The sequence below is a fragment of the Thunnus maccoyii genome, chromosome 20 (assembly GCF_910596095.1).
Source record: "Thunnus maccoyii chromosome 20, fThuMac1.1, whole genome shotgun sequence".
Lineage (NCBI taxonomy): Eukaryota > Metazoa > Chordata > Actinopteri > Scombriformes > Scombridae > Thunnus > Thunnus maccoyii.
In genome coordinates this window covers 17,549,919-17,563,188 of record NC_056552.1, presented here as the reverse complement: position 1 = coordinate 17,563,188, position 13,270 = coordinate 17,549,919, and the positions used below count along the sequence as shown (strand labels likewise).

The following is a 13,270-nucleotide window of genomic DNA, read 5'->3' as shown; positions in this document are numbered from 1 at the left end:
ATGTTGGAGACTGCACGGTGAGCAAATGCCAGACAGTAACAAGCAAGACATAATCTATAAGCTTTTTTGGTTGCAAATCAACCACCCTGCTTGTGCAAATACATCAAATTTAATTTGGTCTGGAGTGCACTGCCAGCCATACTGTTCACTTTTTGCCCAGATTACATTACACATTTCAAATTGCTTTTCTAGGCTGTGGAAAACTTTACAAATATAAAGCCTTCATGGATTAAAAATTCATAATACTAAGAGTAATAATTGGTCCTGTTTGTAGTAGGAGGTGTCTTGTCAAAAGTTTTTTTTATAATGTTGGTCTAAAGGGAAAACGCTTTTTGGGACACAGGGGATTTTTTTCGCTGCAATACCGTGAATGGCCACTGGGTCAAATTGACAGCAAGGCAAAGAGTTGCGACGCTGTATCCAGCTCTCTTAATACATTCATGGTTCAGGCATATTTCAGGGGGTTTTAATAAGGTAATGTGGGAAATATATCACGTTCCTGAACCATGTAGACATGGCAGGTTGAGGGACATTGAGTACACTGAGATGTATACAGTTCATCTTGAAATAACACCTGCATCACTACGAACCTCAAAAACTGATGATGTATAAACGTATACACGTATCTGAGGGTGGAATTTTCCTTTAAGGAGCTCACATTAAGCTGTTAGCCCTGGGTTTTGCCTCAGACGTAGGTCGGCTCCATTATCATAAAGTAGCAATGATCTTGACCTCATGTGAAGCTAAATTGCATATCCAACTCACTCTCTTCTGCAAAGAACCTGTGATGCAAATTCACAGAGTTTATATATAGCCTGTCTTTCATCAGCCTGCTATTCCCCGATGCATTCCCAGTGGCTAAATGGAAAATGTGGACCAGCTCTGTGCTCATTCACACATGTGGACTTATTAGCATTGCCGGTGGCTTTTTCTATTATTGCACGTGTCTTTAACAAACTTTAACAAACACATTCAAATTTTGCTAAGTTCACTCTATCAATGAAATGATAAGAAATGACCAAAATTTACTCGTTTCTCTGCCTGTTTCCCACAGCATGTTTCTAAGGATGAAGCCAGTCTCATGGGATAGCCATGTTTTGTCTCCATGACAGCTATGTCACTCAGCCCTCTCTGCAGTGACCCCTGCACAGCAAAGGATGCTGGGAAATAACGAGCACTTTTATCCCGGTCAGGATGACAAAGATGGGGAGGATGAAGAGGAGGAAGAGGAGCAGGGCAGAGAAAACAGAGAAGGGGAAGGTGGATCTGACATGGAGAATGGAGGGTTAGAGGGTCTGGAGGAGAAGGAAATGACGGGAGGACGACAATCCTGGGAAGGGAAAGGCGGCGAGGTGGTGAAACCGGCAGCCATTGTGGTCGGTAGACAGAGAGCAGACCGGCCACTGAGGCTGGGCAACCTGGGCAGCCGGGGTATTGTTTCCATGCCTAATCAAGTCCAACTACATCATCAAACAGCCAATAAGCATCTCATTGCGGCCAATCAGCAGGTTCATTACACAGGCCTGAATGCGCTGCAGAAGAGACGAGCTCTGATGGAGCGCAGCATGACCACAGTGGCTCCGCTGGAGGACACTTTCCTGACCATGATGGTGTTCCGCATTGGAATTCCTGACATCAAACAAACAGTAGGTGCATGTTTTTCTTATCAACTCACCATACAGTATATGTGAAAGTCATGACATGCAGACACCCACATATGAAGCTGTTCCTGTTTCTTCTTGACCCCTAAGAAAGAAGGTCAAGGCAGACAAAAACTAATGTAGCGCAGGTCAGTTCCTCCTATCTGAAACTTGTGTGGAAAATTTGAAAAGTATAAACTGCCAAGCTCAATCAAAATCAGACTATTAAAACGTTCCCAGAGTTATCTATGTGTAATAAAATCTCTTCTGCAAACAGGGCACTGACTGTAGGTCTTTCCAAATGAGGAAGTAGTTCAAGCCAAGTCTCTCTGGTATTGCTACCTCAGAGAGAGATAGCTTGAATTCCACAAAATGAATTTTAGAAATTAGTAATAACTTACATTACAAAATTTAAACAGTAAAGCATTTAGTTTAAATCAACCTTTACTGTTTCAGATCTTGTGCAGGTAAAACTTAACTTGTTACAGTAACTTTGTAATGGTGGGGGCTATCATTTGTACTTCCTTGCTTTTTTTTGTTAAGAACACAACCACATCAAGGTTTTCTCTTACCTGATTCTACTCTATTTTCTACCCTGACTTTGTCTTTGTTTTCAAGCCCGCTCTGATTTTACTAGTTGACACTGAAATGATTCAAAGCTGCCCTTCTAAACTCAGCTGTTCTACATCCCTAAACTGAGGCATTTTTCAGTAATTTTGCTGCACTGTTGACTTGCATCTGTTTCGAATTAGTCACTAAAAAGAGCCCAGGGGCTCTGGTAGCATGCATTTTTTTACATTAGGCAAAATTGTGCACACAACTGTACTAGCACATCTCATTTCAGCGCATTCTCATTCCAGTCGCCCCACAAGCCCAAAGATGGGTCCCAAAAGGAAGTATGAAAAAATACAGAGCTTGACTTGTGTTGAGCAATCTGCAAGGACAGACATATTCAGTCAACAACACCATGTAAGCGTGTTCCTTGGGGTCAGGTTTGGACATAATTACGGTAGTTTCCAAAACTGACTTTGGTACCAATTCACACTTAGAGCAGCTCTCAGCTGTACAGTGGTAGCAGGTGAGAATTGGCCAGCCCACACACACCATAGCCAGGTGAGAATGGGGGCCCCTGTAACCCCTCCCCCCCCCGTCATCCTTTCTCCATTTTCAACTCCCTGAACATGCCGACTGTTCTACATGTCAGCTAATCTGCCCTCAATGTAACAGTAATTGCTAATTATCTAATAGGTTTTTAATGAGTTTGGGGAGAGCTGGGGAAGTGAGTGACGCCGGAAAGGAAGGAATATGTGGAAGGCATCTGTATTGCTCTTAGGTCTCCATCGTCCACAGGCGTCATATTTAGCTTTGCACACTGCTGACAAACACTGAGCACCCCAAACCTCTCAGGTGAGATATTATTAAACTGAATGAAAGAGTGATGAAGAGAGAGAGTGAATATTAGAGGCTAGTTAAAGAGATTAAGGGAGGAAATGGGTGTTATGAGGAGAGAGGTGGGGAATGAATAAGCAAAGAGGAAGATATATGTATTTTAAAAAAACATAATACTGCACAGTGAAGGTCTAAATAACTCTCCTGAGCGGGGACATGTACTGCCAGAAAGATCACAGAAAATCCTTGATTGTATAAAACAGAATGATGGTAGGAGAGAAATGCCACTGTAATATACAGTATATATTACATTAGTCTGCTCTCCCAGGAATTAGCCACTCGATCTCACTCTTTCACACACACACACACACACACACATACATATACTTCACAACTCACTTATATGCATGCACATACACACTCACACGCAAATCGTTATCATGTGGCTTACCTCCCAGGGACCACCAAGACATTGCTACGGCAACGGGTGCCTGCCTCCACTAATGAACTGGTTGCCATGCCAATAGAGTTGGCTACACTATGAAATAGTGCAACATGGTGAGGGGGAGCGGAGGGAAGCTGTAGAGGGTGGGGGCTCGAGGGGGGGGCAGAGGGGACATGAAAGTGTGCTGAGCTGTGCAATTTTACTTACAGTTCTCTGAAATGGAACAATAGCATGGATGCATACATCTTGCTCAGACCTCTCAGCCGTGTTGTTAAAGCCTTACACCCGGTCAGCTGTGTCCTGCGGCTCCAGACTTTAATAAGAAAAGGACCAAAAAAGATGGTCTTCTGTGGAAATGCAAGAAAATAGAGTATATGAGGAAATGGGCAGTGCACAAATCACCATAAAATCTAGTTAAGCATACCACATACACATAATACATCCAAGGTGTTTTTTCATTGTGGCCAATGAGTCTCTGGAGTATCGCATATAGCCCATACAGTAAGAGCCAAAGGAGCTTTTCTCTCCAGACAAATGTGTTCTTTCTCTTCTGGATTGTTGTGCAAATCTGATATTATGCATGCAGAGATCAAAGAAGAAAATAACCAAAGGGAAATATTTATCTCAATATAGAATCTTTACTTCTTCATTTGGGGTGTGGAGAAAAAAGTGGCATGAAAGACCAGAATATCCTGATAACAGACTATAAGGATAGTATAAGATCATCTTATTTCCATGAGTGAGGCAGATGATTAATTATTTAAAAGTGATGCATTCATATTCGGAACACACCACATTTCTCATGAATTCATCATTCACCAATTGATGTTAAAGCCATCATGCTACATTATAAATCCATAATAATGAAACACTATTGGCCAAACATATCAACCACTGGTGACTAAATGTGTAAAATTGTGTATAATAATATAATTTAATGAGACACATAATTACAAAAGTGTGCATGCAGAGATTAACACACACAAACACTCATACACAGACTACCACTGAATTCAATTAACTGCTGTTTTAATGATACAAACATTTTTCAAAGACAGAACTGCTAGAGGCAGAAATAATCTTACTTCCAAGGAAAACTTCAATTAGCTTAGACCAGCGACACAATGCTAAAAGCAAGGGCTAAGAGAGGCTATAATTATTATTATGGATGCTAGCACTCCTGCTACTTACAGTCGTGGAAGTATTCTCTTTATGTAAGTAGAAGTAGCAATACCATAATGTAAAAATATTTTTTAAGTCCCACATTCAAGGTTTTTCTAAAAGTAATCATTATGCAGGCATGAATGACCTGTTAGTTATATTATCATATATGATTGGATTATTATTGCTGGTGAATCAACATTCAAGCAGCTTTTTAATGCTGTAACTGATTATAGCAGAGCGGAAAGAACTTTATTATCCACAACCAGAGCCGATTCATACTGTCCATAACATGTATCATACTTTATTAACTCATAGTTTTTCTTTGTGAAATATTAATCTGGAAAGAAAGTAGTAACTAGCTGTCAGATAAATTGACAGCTCTAGTTAATCAAGTAAAAATTATATAGTTATACTTCTGAAATGCAGGAGAGTAGAAGTAAAAAGTTGCATGAAATGGAACTAAAATTCAACTAAAAGTAAAAAATTGTACTCAAGGACAGTATTTGAGTGAATATACTTTGTAGTTATGTCCCACTATTTAAGACTAAAGTGCACTATAGACTCTACTATAGGTTTACAGTAATTTAAGATTAGCTAACTGACCATCCAAGTTCAAACGCCACATAGCTTCTAGTTGAAAAGCTTCTTGATTAGCCTGGTCAGACAGAAATCACCTTCATTTGTATTTCAACTTGTATCTTGACTAAAAGTGCTTGCTGGGATGGGATCCATCCAGCCTCTGTGGCCTTGAATATGATGTCCTATTATTTTTGAAGGTTAGTCACCCAATTAAATTACAAAAAATATAGGCCTACAGTATATTTAACATACCCACTTACCTGTAAAGTGATATATTACCTGCAGGTGGGTCCGGCTTTGAGAGCTCCTCCAAAAACCCCAAATATGGAGGTGAATGCAAATTAGTTTGTGGTGCTCAAAACATGGAAAATATAATAAAAAGTTCAGCAGCCACATATCCTTGAACATTTTTCAGAAGACTACATATTTATGTATTTGCTTTTGTTTTCCTTTTTGGGTGAACCGACCCTTTAATATTTCAACGTGGCAATGAGTCACTCTGAAAAACTGTAGTTCTTAACTGAACTTATTTTTATTTCTGCCTCCAGAGCAGGTGTAGATCAGCGAAATGTGAGCACATCTCCACTTGACCTCTGACCTCCACTCTGCTTTATGCTCTCTGTCTGTCAGAGGTGTGTCCAGTTTGACCCGGACTGCACGGTGTGGAACGCAAAGCAACAGATCATCTGTTCCCTCAGCGAGTCGTTGTGGGATGTCTACAACTATGGCCTCTTTCAGCCGGCTGGAGATGGACGGGACGCCAAGTTCCTGGAGGAGGAGCGGGCCCTGCGAGACTACTCACAGTCCTTTGAGAAAGGGGTGCCTTACCTGGAGGTATGGAGGTAGAAACGGTAGAAAAGTGATTGAATTCAGAGCCATAACCATGAGTCACCAGCACCCCCACTCACTAGACAGTGTTAGTCAGACACTAAAAATAGACTCTGAAATTAAAATGATTTAATAAGGATGTTTGTATTTTTCATATTTTATTTTTTCTGTTAATTTTTCATCTTTTTCTACTACAATTTCTGTAGTTTGAAGACTTCAACTACTACTGTACTGCATCATACTTTGGAAACTTTACTACTCATCATAACTAAGTAAAAATCATCAAGAAATGTTCTACAGTTGCAGACAAAGTTGAGTTTTAAAAACTAGGATTCCCATGTTCAACACAGTAAATGAATTCTAACCAAATCTTGGCAAGAACAATATTAACATCATGGCTTTAATTGCTTTCTGCATATTATGTAACCTACAAATTCTATTATATCTCCACTATTTGGGAAGTGGGTTGTGAGATGACATCAATATCAGGTTGTCACGCTGTGATACAATTATCTCACAGTGCCCTCTGGTGGTGCAGCTGATGTAAATGTTGATGAGCTGGGTGGGGCTGAAAGAGTATCTATCCTGCACTCGGTGTTTGGCTTCGAACCAGAGTGTTTACATTCTTGACAATGTTCCAGATGAGGACATGTCTGCGGACTGATGAGGCCTTTTAATGAAATCCTGCTCCACAGCAGAATGTATCTCACAGCACCACATGTATTTATAACATGAGTGGTGCCATTTTGAATCAATTCAGTGCTTCAGTTGGACTTGATTCATTGGTTAAGAGCAATTTTTGGACACAGCGTACTACCTCTCACTAATACACATGGTGCTGTTATTTAATGTAATTATCAAGCTATGTTCTACTTTATCCTGGCCAAACACACCTCTGATACTTGAAACATGATACTGCTCTCTTGTAGTATGTGATTCAGTTCAGCTGTCAGCTACTAGATAGCAGCTCCTCAGCCAGTAAATGTGTTGCCATCACAGTGCAGTGCTGATATGGAGACAGCACATCCAGTCAGGTGGTTTTCATTGACGAGGTCTCTCGTTCAGAGAGGAAGTGGAAAGGTAAACCCACCCGAGATCAGTTTACTCATCTTTTGAAGCATGTTGTGTTTATGACTCATGAGGTTTTTGAAGTGTGGTTTTCTAGACTCTTCTCCATATTTTAGGCCAATGTTTTTAATATCCACCTCTGAATTGTGTTCCTGGCACAATGTAGAGGGCTCTAAAACATTTAGATCCCCAGATAAGAACACTCTGGCACATACTTACAAATGCTCTGTTTTTAGTGTCTGGTCAGGGAGGAATTTATATGTTAGTTCCTGTGGTGTATTGTGGACATGTAGTTTTTCCTGTGGTTGAAAGAAAATAAAGATACTCTATCTGATCAGTGAAATAGAAATAATGAGCATTAGATTTAATAATTACCATTAACTCTCCCTTTATAAATACACTTTCAGGCACTTCATTAAATCTATTAAGTAGATTATCCACAAATAACTACATATAAATAAATAAAAAAGAGTATTTCATATCTGGAAGTAATCCACAAGTAACACAGGTCATCTGGTTTAGTATTACCTAACCAAACCAAACAAAAGACAAAATACTTTCCTTCGCTGTCTCTCCTCCTTTCTCTGTCATGCGGTTAGTTTATTCCAGTTCAAGCACTGAATCAATCCACTAACCATTAAAATGTTAGTGCCTGGATTTACTAATGGAGCCTTACATGTGTTCAAGCTTCTCCCAAAGAACAGTGAGCCAAATCTGACTTAATATCCTGAAGAAATAAAACATGGAGCTGTTCCACTGACATCGAGTGGGAGAGTGAATTTGTGGAAACAGTGAAAGCGTTGAGCAGCAGTTAAGATTATAATGATGCTTTTTTATGGTTTAAAGCTGCAATATTGAATATTTAATTGAATGTTATATATTGAATATTGACTAAATTAAATTATTTGCTCAAACAACATACTATGGGGGAAAAAAAAACACTTTATTATTTCACTTCCCAGCTGCTCTGCTTTTAAAAAATAATTGTTCTTATTGTAAAACATAATCGGAAGTACAGAGATGCACCATAAATACTCTAGTAATCTTTTGTTTCTTTTTCTGTGCACCATGTCAGTGATAAACTGAACTGTGAATGATGAATCACACTTTTCACACGTATCTGTCTCTGGTCCTCAGTTTAGGTACAAAACCAGAGTATATAAACAGACAAATCTGGATGAAAAGGCTCTCGCCAAGCTCAGCACAAAGGTATTTCTTTTCTTGTCTACTGACCATTGCTGGCTCACAGTATTCATTTCCACTCACTGACATCCTTTTCCTTCCTCTTCTACCCGTCTCAGGCCAGTCTAAAGAAGTTCCTGGATTACATTCAGACTGGAGCAATAGAGAAAATGGTAAAAGTCCTTGATAAAGGTCTTGATCCAAATTTTCATGACCCTGACAGTGGAGGTGAGTTTGTCACAGTCCTGTGAGCTCTAACTCTCACTGTGGGAATCCTGTTTTTGACTCTATAGATTCATTCTTTGCTTTCAAATAAATGATGTTGCAAGAGATGATCAAGTGATGCAGAGTGTCTGAGGGTGGATTTTCACTTTCACCTTTCTACCTGCCGCCCGTTGCTGACCCCCGCCTCCCTCTGTGGTGTCAGAGAGCCCCCTCACTGTGGCTGCACAGACAGGCCTGCAGGTGGAAGGCATCAGGGTGCTGGTTCAGGGCGGCGCTCATTTGGACTTCAGAAGCAGAGATGGCCTGACAGCGGTGCACAAAGCTGTCAGGGTTCACAATCACACCGGGCTGTTGGTAAGGACTTAAAGTTGCACGCATGCTCAAGTAGTGTGAACAAAATTAATGGAATTATTACAGGGTTTAGGCTAAACTACATTTTCTTTTATGATTCACATAAACACCTTATAGAGAAAGTCTTTAATTTTGATTAAATTAACGACCCTTACAACAATCATATATATGAGATCTCCTGTTAAATTATCACACTGTATGATTACTTGTGTATGTATTCATATATTCATATAGACAGAATATACACACCCACACACACATTAGAAAGTCAATGCCTTTCTTTTGTCTGCTCTTGTCAGGCTCTCTTGTCACTAGGAGCATCTCCAGACTACAAAGACCGCTGTGGCCTGACCCCGCTGTACCATACTGTACTGGCAGGTGGCGACACTTCCTGCTGCGAGACCTTGCTGTACTACAGGGCAAGACTGGGGACGAGGGATGAGAATGGCTGGGACGAATCCCATCAGGTACCAATGGACAGTTCCCTATATAGATTTATTATTACCTTACCTGTCTGTTTATCTGTCTGTCCATTCCCACATGGTTTCCTTTCATATTTTTATGTAAAATATTGTCTTTGTCTCTCATCACGTGTCAAATGAAGCCAATGCACCAACATTTCTCTGTCTTATCTCTGTATTTGATGTCATGTAACATCACCGTCAGTCTCTCTCAACATTTTTTTTTTCACACCCCTCCTCTCTCAGCCTTCATTCACTCCTCTCTCCATTCTCTCTCCTTCCTCCCCTCCTTCTCTCTTTCCATAGCACAGGGATGAAGATGAGTTTGGAATGGAAGAAATACATAAGGTACCCTTCATCCTACCATCTCCATCATCCCCATTCAGCCTTTCAGAGGCAAAGGCACTGACAATTATGATATGATAGAAAATATATAAACTGAAGTGAAAAAAGTCACGACATGCAGTAGTTCCCTTAAACCTGTTCAAATGTGAGTCATCTCAAGCTGAGTCCAGTTCAAAAAGAGCATTATCTCTTTCTTACTGTAGATGCGGGTGCATTGCCTACATTATGTCTCTGTGACATTCTGGTAAATTTGCGTTTGTGCTGCGAGCTGGTTGTCATGGTATTTTATTTTGGATTTGCCGTGCTCTGTGTTTTCTTTCTTTACTTCGTACGTATCATGTGATATTTTAGTCCCTGCAGAAAAATATGAGGAAACCTATCTCTCAGGCTGCTGGAGACTCATTTATGTTGTTTTAATGTTTTTTGTTTCTTTTCTATCATGGTGCAATGTAATTGGTACTGACCTGTTTTTAGAGCAAGTGTAGATGTAAGACATATTTCCTTTTCTCTCTCTTTGTATCTTTTTTTTTTTTCTGTTTCTTTCTTTTTCTCTCATTTTCTACTTCATTCTAAAGCATTCATACAGTCCTATATAAAATCACACATCTTCCCTTTAACTTGTCCTCTCCTATAGTTTCTAACACTGACACTCACTCACTGACAATTTGTGAATCTTTCTATCACACTCTTGACATTGAAAGGCTTGCCAGAATGGCTTTGCCCAGCACTTGGAGCATCTGCTGTTTTATGGGGCAGACACCGCTTCTCAAAATGCCTCAGGGAACACTGCACTTCACATTTCTGCCCTGTACAACAAAGCAAGTATAGAAACAGATCCCTTATATGAAACAATTATTGCAACAATCATTATTGGTGGTTTGTCTGAAGTTGTTAACTAATCACTATCCCTCTCTGGCCTATTAGGAAAGCTGCGTCCGCGTGCTTCTATACAGGGGAGCAAATAAGGAGGCAAAGAACAAGCATGGTCAGACTCCTTTTCAGGTAAATGGTACAACCATCAGATACTTTTGTTTATTGAGATTTTTATTGTGTTTGCCAAGTGTATTGTATTTGTAGAGCAGCTTTGACCAACAGTTTAGTCATAAGCTGAAAGAAAAAACAGATAAATGGCCTATGTTAGAAACAATATAATAAAACAAGAATAGCAACAATTACAAAACAATTATGAGAACAATTATACATAATTTTATTTCCTGTGTTTGTAGGTAGCTGTATTGTCTGGTAACTTTGAACTCGGGGAAATCATCAAAAACCACAAAGATTCTGACGTAGGTAAGCTTTTATACCAAACTGTCTCTTCTGAAGGAGCTGTCAAGCGTTAAATCAATTCCCAACACCTTCCTTTCTTTGCACTTTCCTGAATCTATCATGTATGTTCTCTTACAATTTCCCTTCTTTTTCCCTAACAATCTGCTTCATTTCTCCCTCCATTTCATCCTGTCACATTAAACCCCGCGGCCCTTCCTCACTCCTCACTCTTCACCTCTTAACCCTTCACCGTAATCCCCGTCATCACGCCTCACGCCTTTATCCTTAGTGCCCTTTTTGGAATCACCAAAGTATGTTCCCAAGCGAAAAGAGAGCTCCCACACCCTGCCTCTCCCCTCACTCCATTCCCACCCCTTACTGCGCGCTAACAGCGATAACACCATGACCCAGTCTGACCCTCTGGCTATGCCCAACAAGGCTGCAACCAATCCCAACCCAGGACAGGTACTGAGGACCATAAGCTAAATGCTCATCTGCTGATCTCTCTGTTATCAAATACTCTTTTGCTGATTTTACATTGCTTTCTAAGTTTTATACTGACAGTAAGTTGCAGGATGATGCTCTGTCAATGGTACTTGGTGTGTTTCTGCAGGGCCAGCGCAGGGCCTCCATTGGTATGAGAAGCTCCAGCAGCCCCAGAACTCGTACTCGTTCCCCTTCCCGAGGGAGAGGAGGCCAGAGCGACACAGAGGAGAGGCACCGGCAGCCACGAGGCAGACAGGGGTAAGAAGCATCTGGAGATGCACCAAGATGAAGGTGGTGTGTTCTTATTCTGTCCAGGTCCTTTAAGGCCATCTACTAACAGGGGCCTCCAGTTCCCATTAGCTGTATGCAGAGAAGTTACTATTTGTGTCCCAGTTACATATTGTGTACTAATTATAACTGCAAGAATGTCACAAATTTTGAGTGTGGTGTTGATGGATATTATTGCCCTGCAAAGCAACAGCAGTAGAGTTGGAGTTAGTCACGACAAAAATGTTTTAAAAATAGTTACTGTCCGGGATGTCTGCGGCTCTGGAGGTACAGGAGGTCATCCACTAATCAGAAGTTTGGTTGTTTGTTCCCCTCCTGTCTGCATGTCGCAGTGTCCTTGGGCAAAACCCCAAAATGCTCCCGATGGTTGATGCATTCCATAGTCGTGCCATCGGTGTGTGAATGTGAGTGTGAATGGGTGGACGAGCAGCAGAAACATTATAAAGCTCTGGATAAAAGTGCAATATAAATGCAGCCATTTATCATTTTAATTTAGCACAAAATACAGAGGAGGCTGATGGGAATGTCTTCAGTTTTGCAGGTACTTCTTCATAAACTAAAATATTTGACAAATTCAAATTTTGACCGGATGAAGTCACAAAGGTGAAAATTCCCCTGAGGGGATGAATGTGAATATCAAATTTCATGACAATCCATCTGATGGTTGTTAAGGCATTTTACATTCACAAATGTGAACCTCACGGTGGTGCTTGAGTGAAGGTCAGGTGATCCCCAAAGTCATTAAGATTCATCCTGGGGGAACCATAAATGTCTGTACAAAATTTTGTCCTAATCAAGCGGCAACCTCCGGGGATGAAAAATGAAGCCAATGCGCAAGTGCCAAAAAGTGCAGTTCCTCAAATGGCCACTTGAGGCTGGCTCCAAAAGCAAGTCAATCCCCATAGACCCCCATGTTAAAATGCCCAACTTCACAGCAGAAATAAACATGTTTACAACCTGGTAAAAAAAACTGTTTTGGTCTCTGTAGCTTATTTCCCCTTTCATGACAACTTTACGGGGGGTGATTTTTTTCTATAACTCACCTGTTAAAACTTTATTAAGCCGTAAAGTTATGCATAATTAAGGATGTGGCCGCTTTGAGTGACAGGTCGCTAGCCAGTAGGTGGCTTATTTCAGCAACCAGGCTTCATTCGGCCCGCCTCAGCTCCACTTCTTTGCCCATTTTGGATTAGCCAGGAGTTAAGCAGAGTCAGGCACTGCCAAGATGGCGACAGTCGGAGCCGCCCACTTTGAGCTTTAAAACCACTTTTCAGAAACCCATAGCTGATGTCACGGTGGCTACGTCCATATTTTTTAGGGTCTATGGTCCCAACCCATCAAGTAGATGTGGAGCTATTTCACTGGATAAGTGAAAATTTTGACCTTACGGTGGTGTTAGAGAAAAACTTAGAAGATTTCATTGCAATCCATCAAACAGTTGCTGAGATATTGCCATCCCTAGAGTCACTTCTTCTGATTATAAATTATTCAAAATTAATAATTTAGTGATAGCATTCTGAAGTCGCAGCTTGATTGACATCCACTTGCAC

General features: G+C 40.6%; 1 protein-coding gene across 1 annotated transcript in view; it reads left to right on the top strand.

Annotated features, from left to right (window-relative positions):
- The window catches only part of LOC121886957 (SH3 and multiple ankyrin repeat domains protein 3-like), a 55,082-nt gene that overhangs the window by 24,359 nt on the left and 17,453 nt on the right, over nucleotides 1-13,270 (top strand). Inside the window, exons 4-15 of the mRNA XM_042397408.1 lie at nucleotides 1,055-1,646; nucleotides 5,848-6,051; nucleotides 8,251-8,322; nucleotides 8,415-8,523; nucleotides 8,723-8,874; nucleotides 9,171-9,338; nucleotides 9,639-9,680; nucleotides 10,379-10,495; nucleotides 10,602-10,679; nucleotides 10,904-10,970; nucleotides 11,236-11,411; nucleotides 11,560-11,690. Coding sequence (XP_042253342.1) covers nucleotides 1,158-1,646; nucleotides 5,848-6,051; nucleotides 8,251-8,322; nucleotides 8,415-8,523; nucleotides 8,723-8,874; nucleotides 9,171-9,338; nucleotides 9,639-9,680; nucleotides 10,379-10,495; nucleotides 10,602-10,679; nucleotides 10,904-10,970; nucleotides 11,236-11,411; nucleotides 11,560-11,690 — 1,805 coding nt within the window. The 5' untranslated portion in view covers nucleotides 1,055-1,157. The remainder of the gene's footprint in view (nucleotides 1-1,054; nucleotides 1,647-5,847; nucleotides 6,052-8,250; nucleotides 8,323-8,414; nucleotides 8,524-8,722; nucleotides 8,875-9,170; nucleotides 9,339-9,638; nucleotides 9,681-10,378; nucleotides 10,496-10,601; nucleotides 10,680-10,903; nucleotides 10,971-11,235; nucleotides 11,412-11,559; nucleotides 11,691-13,270) is intronic.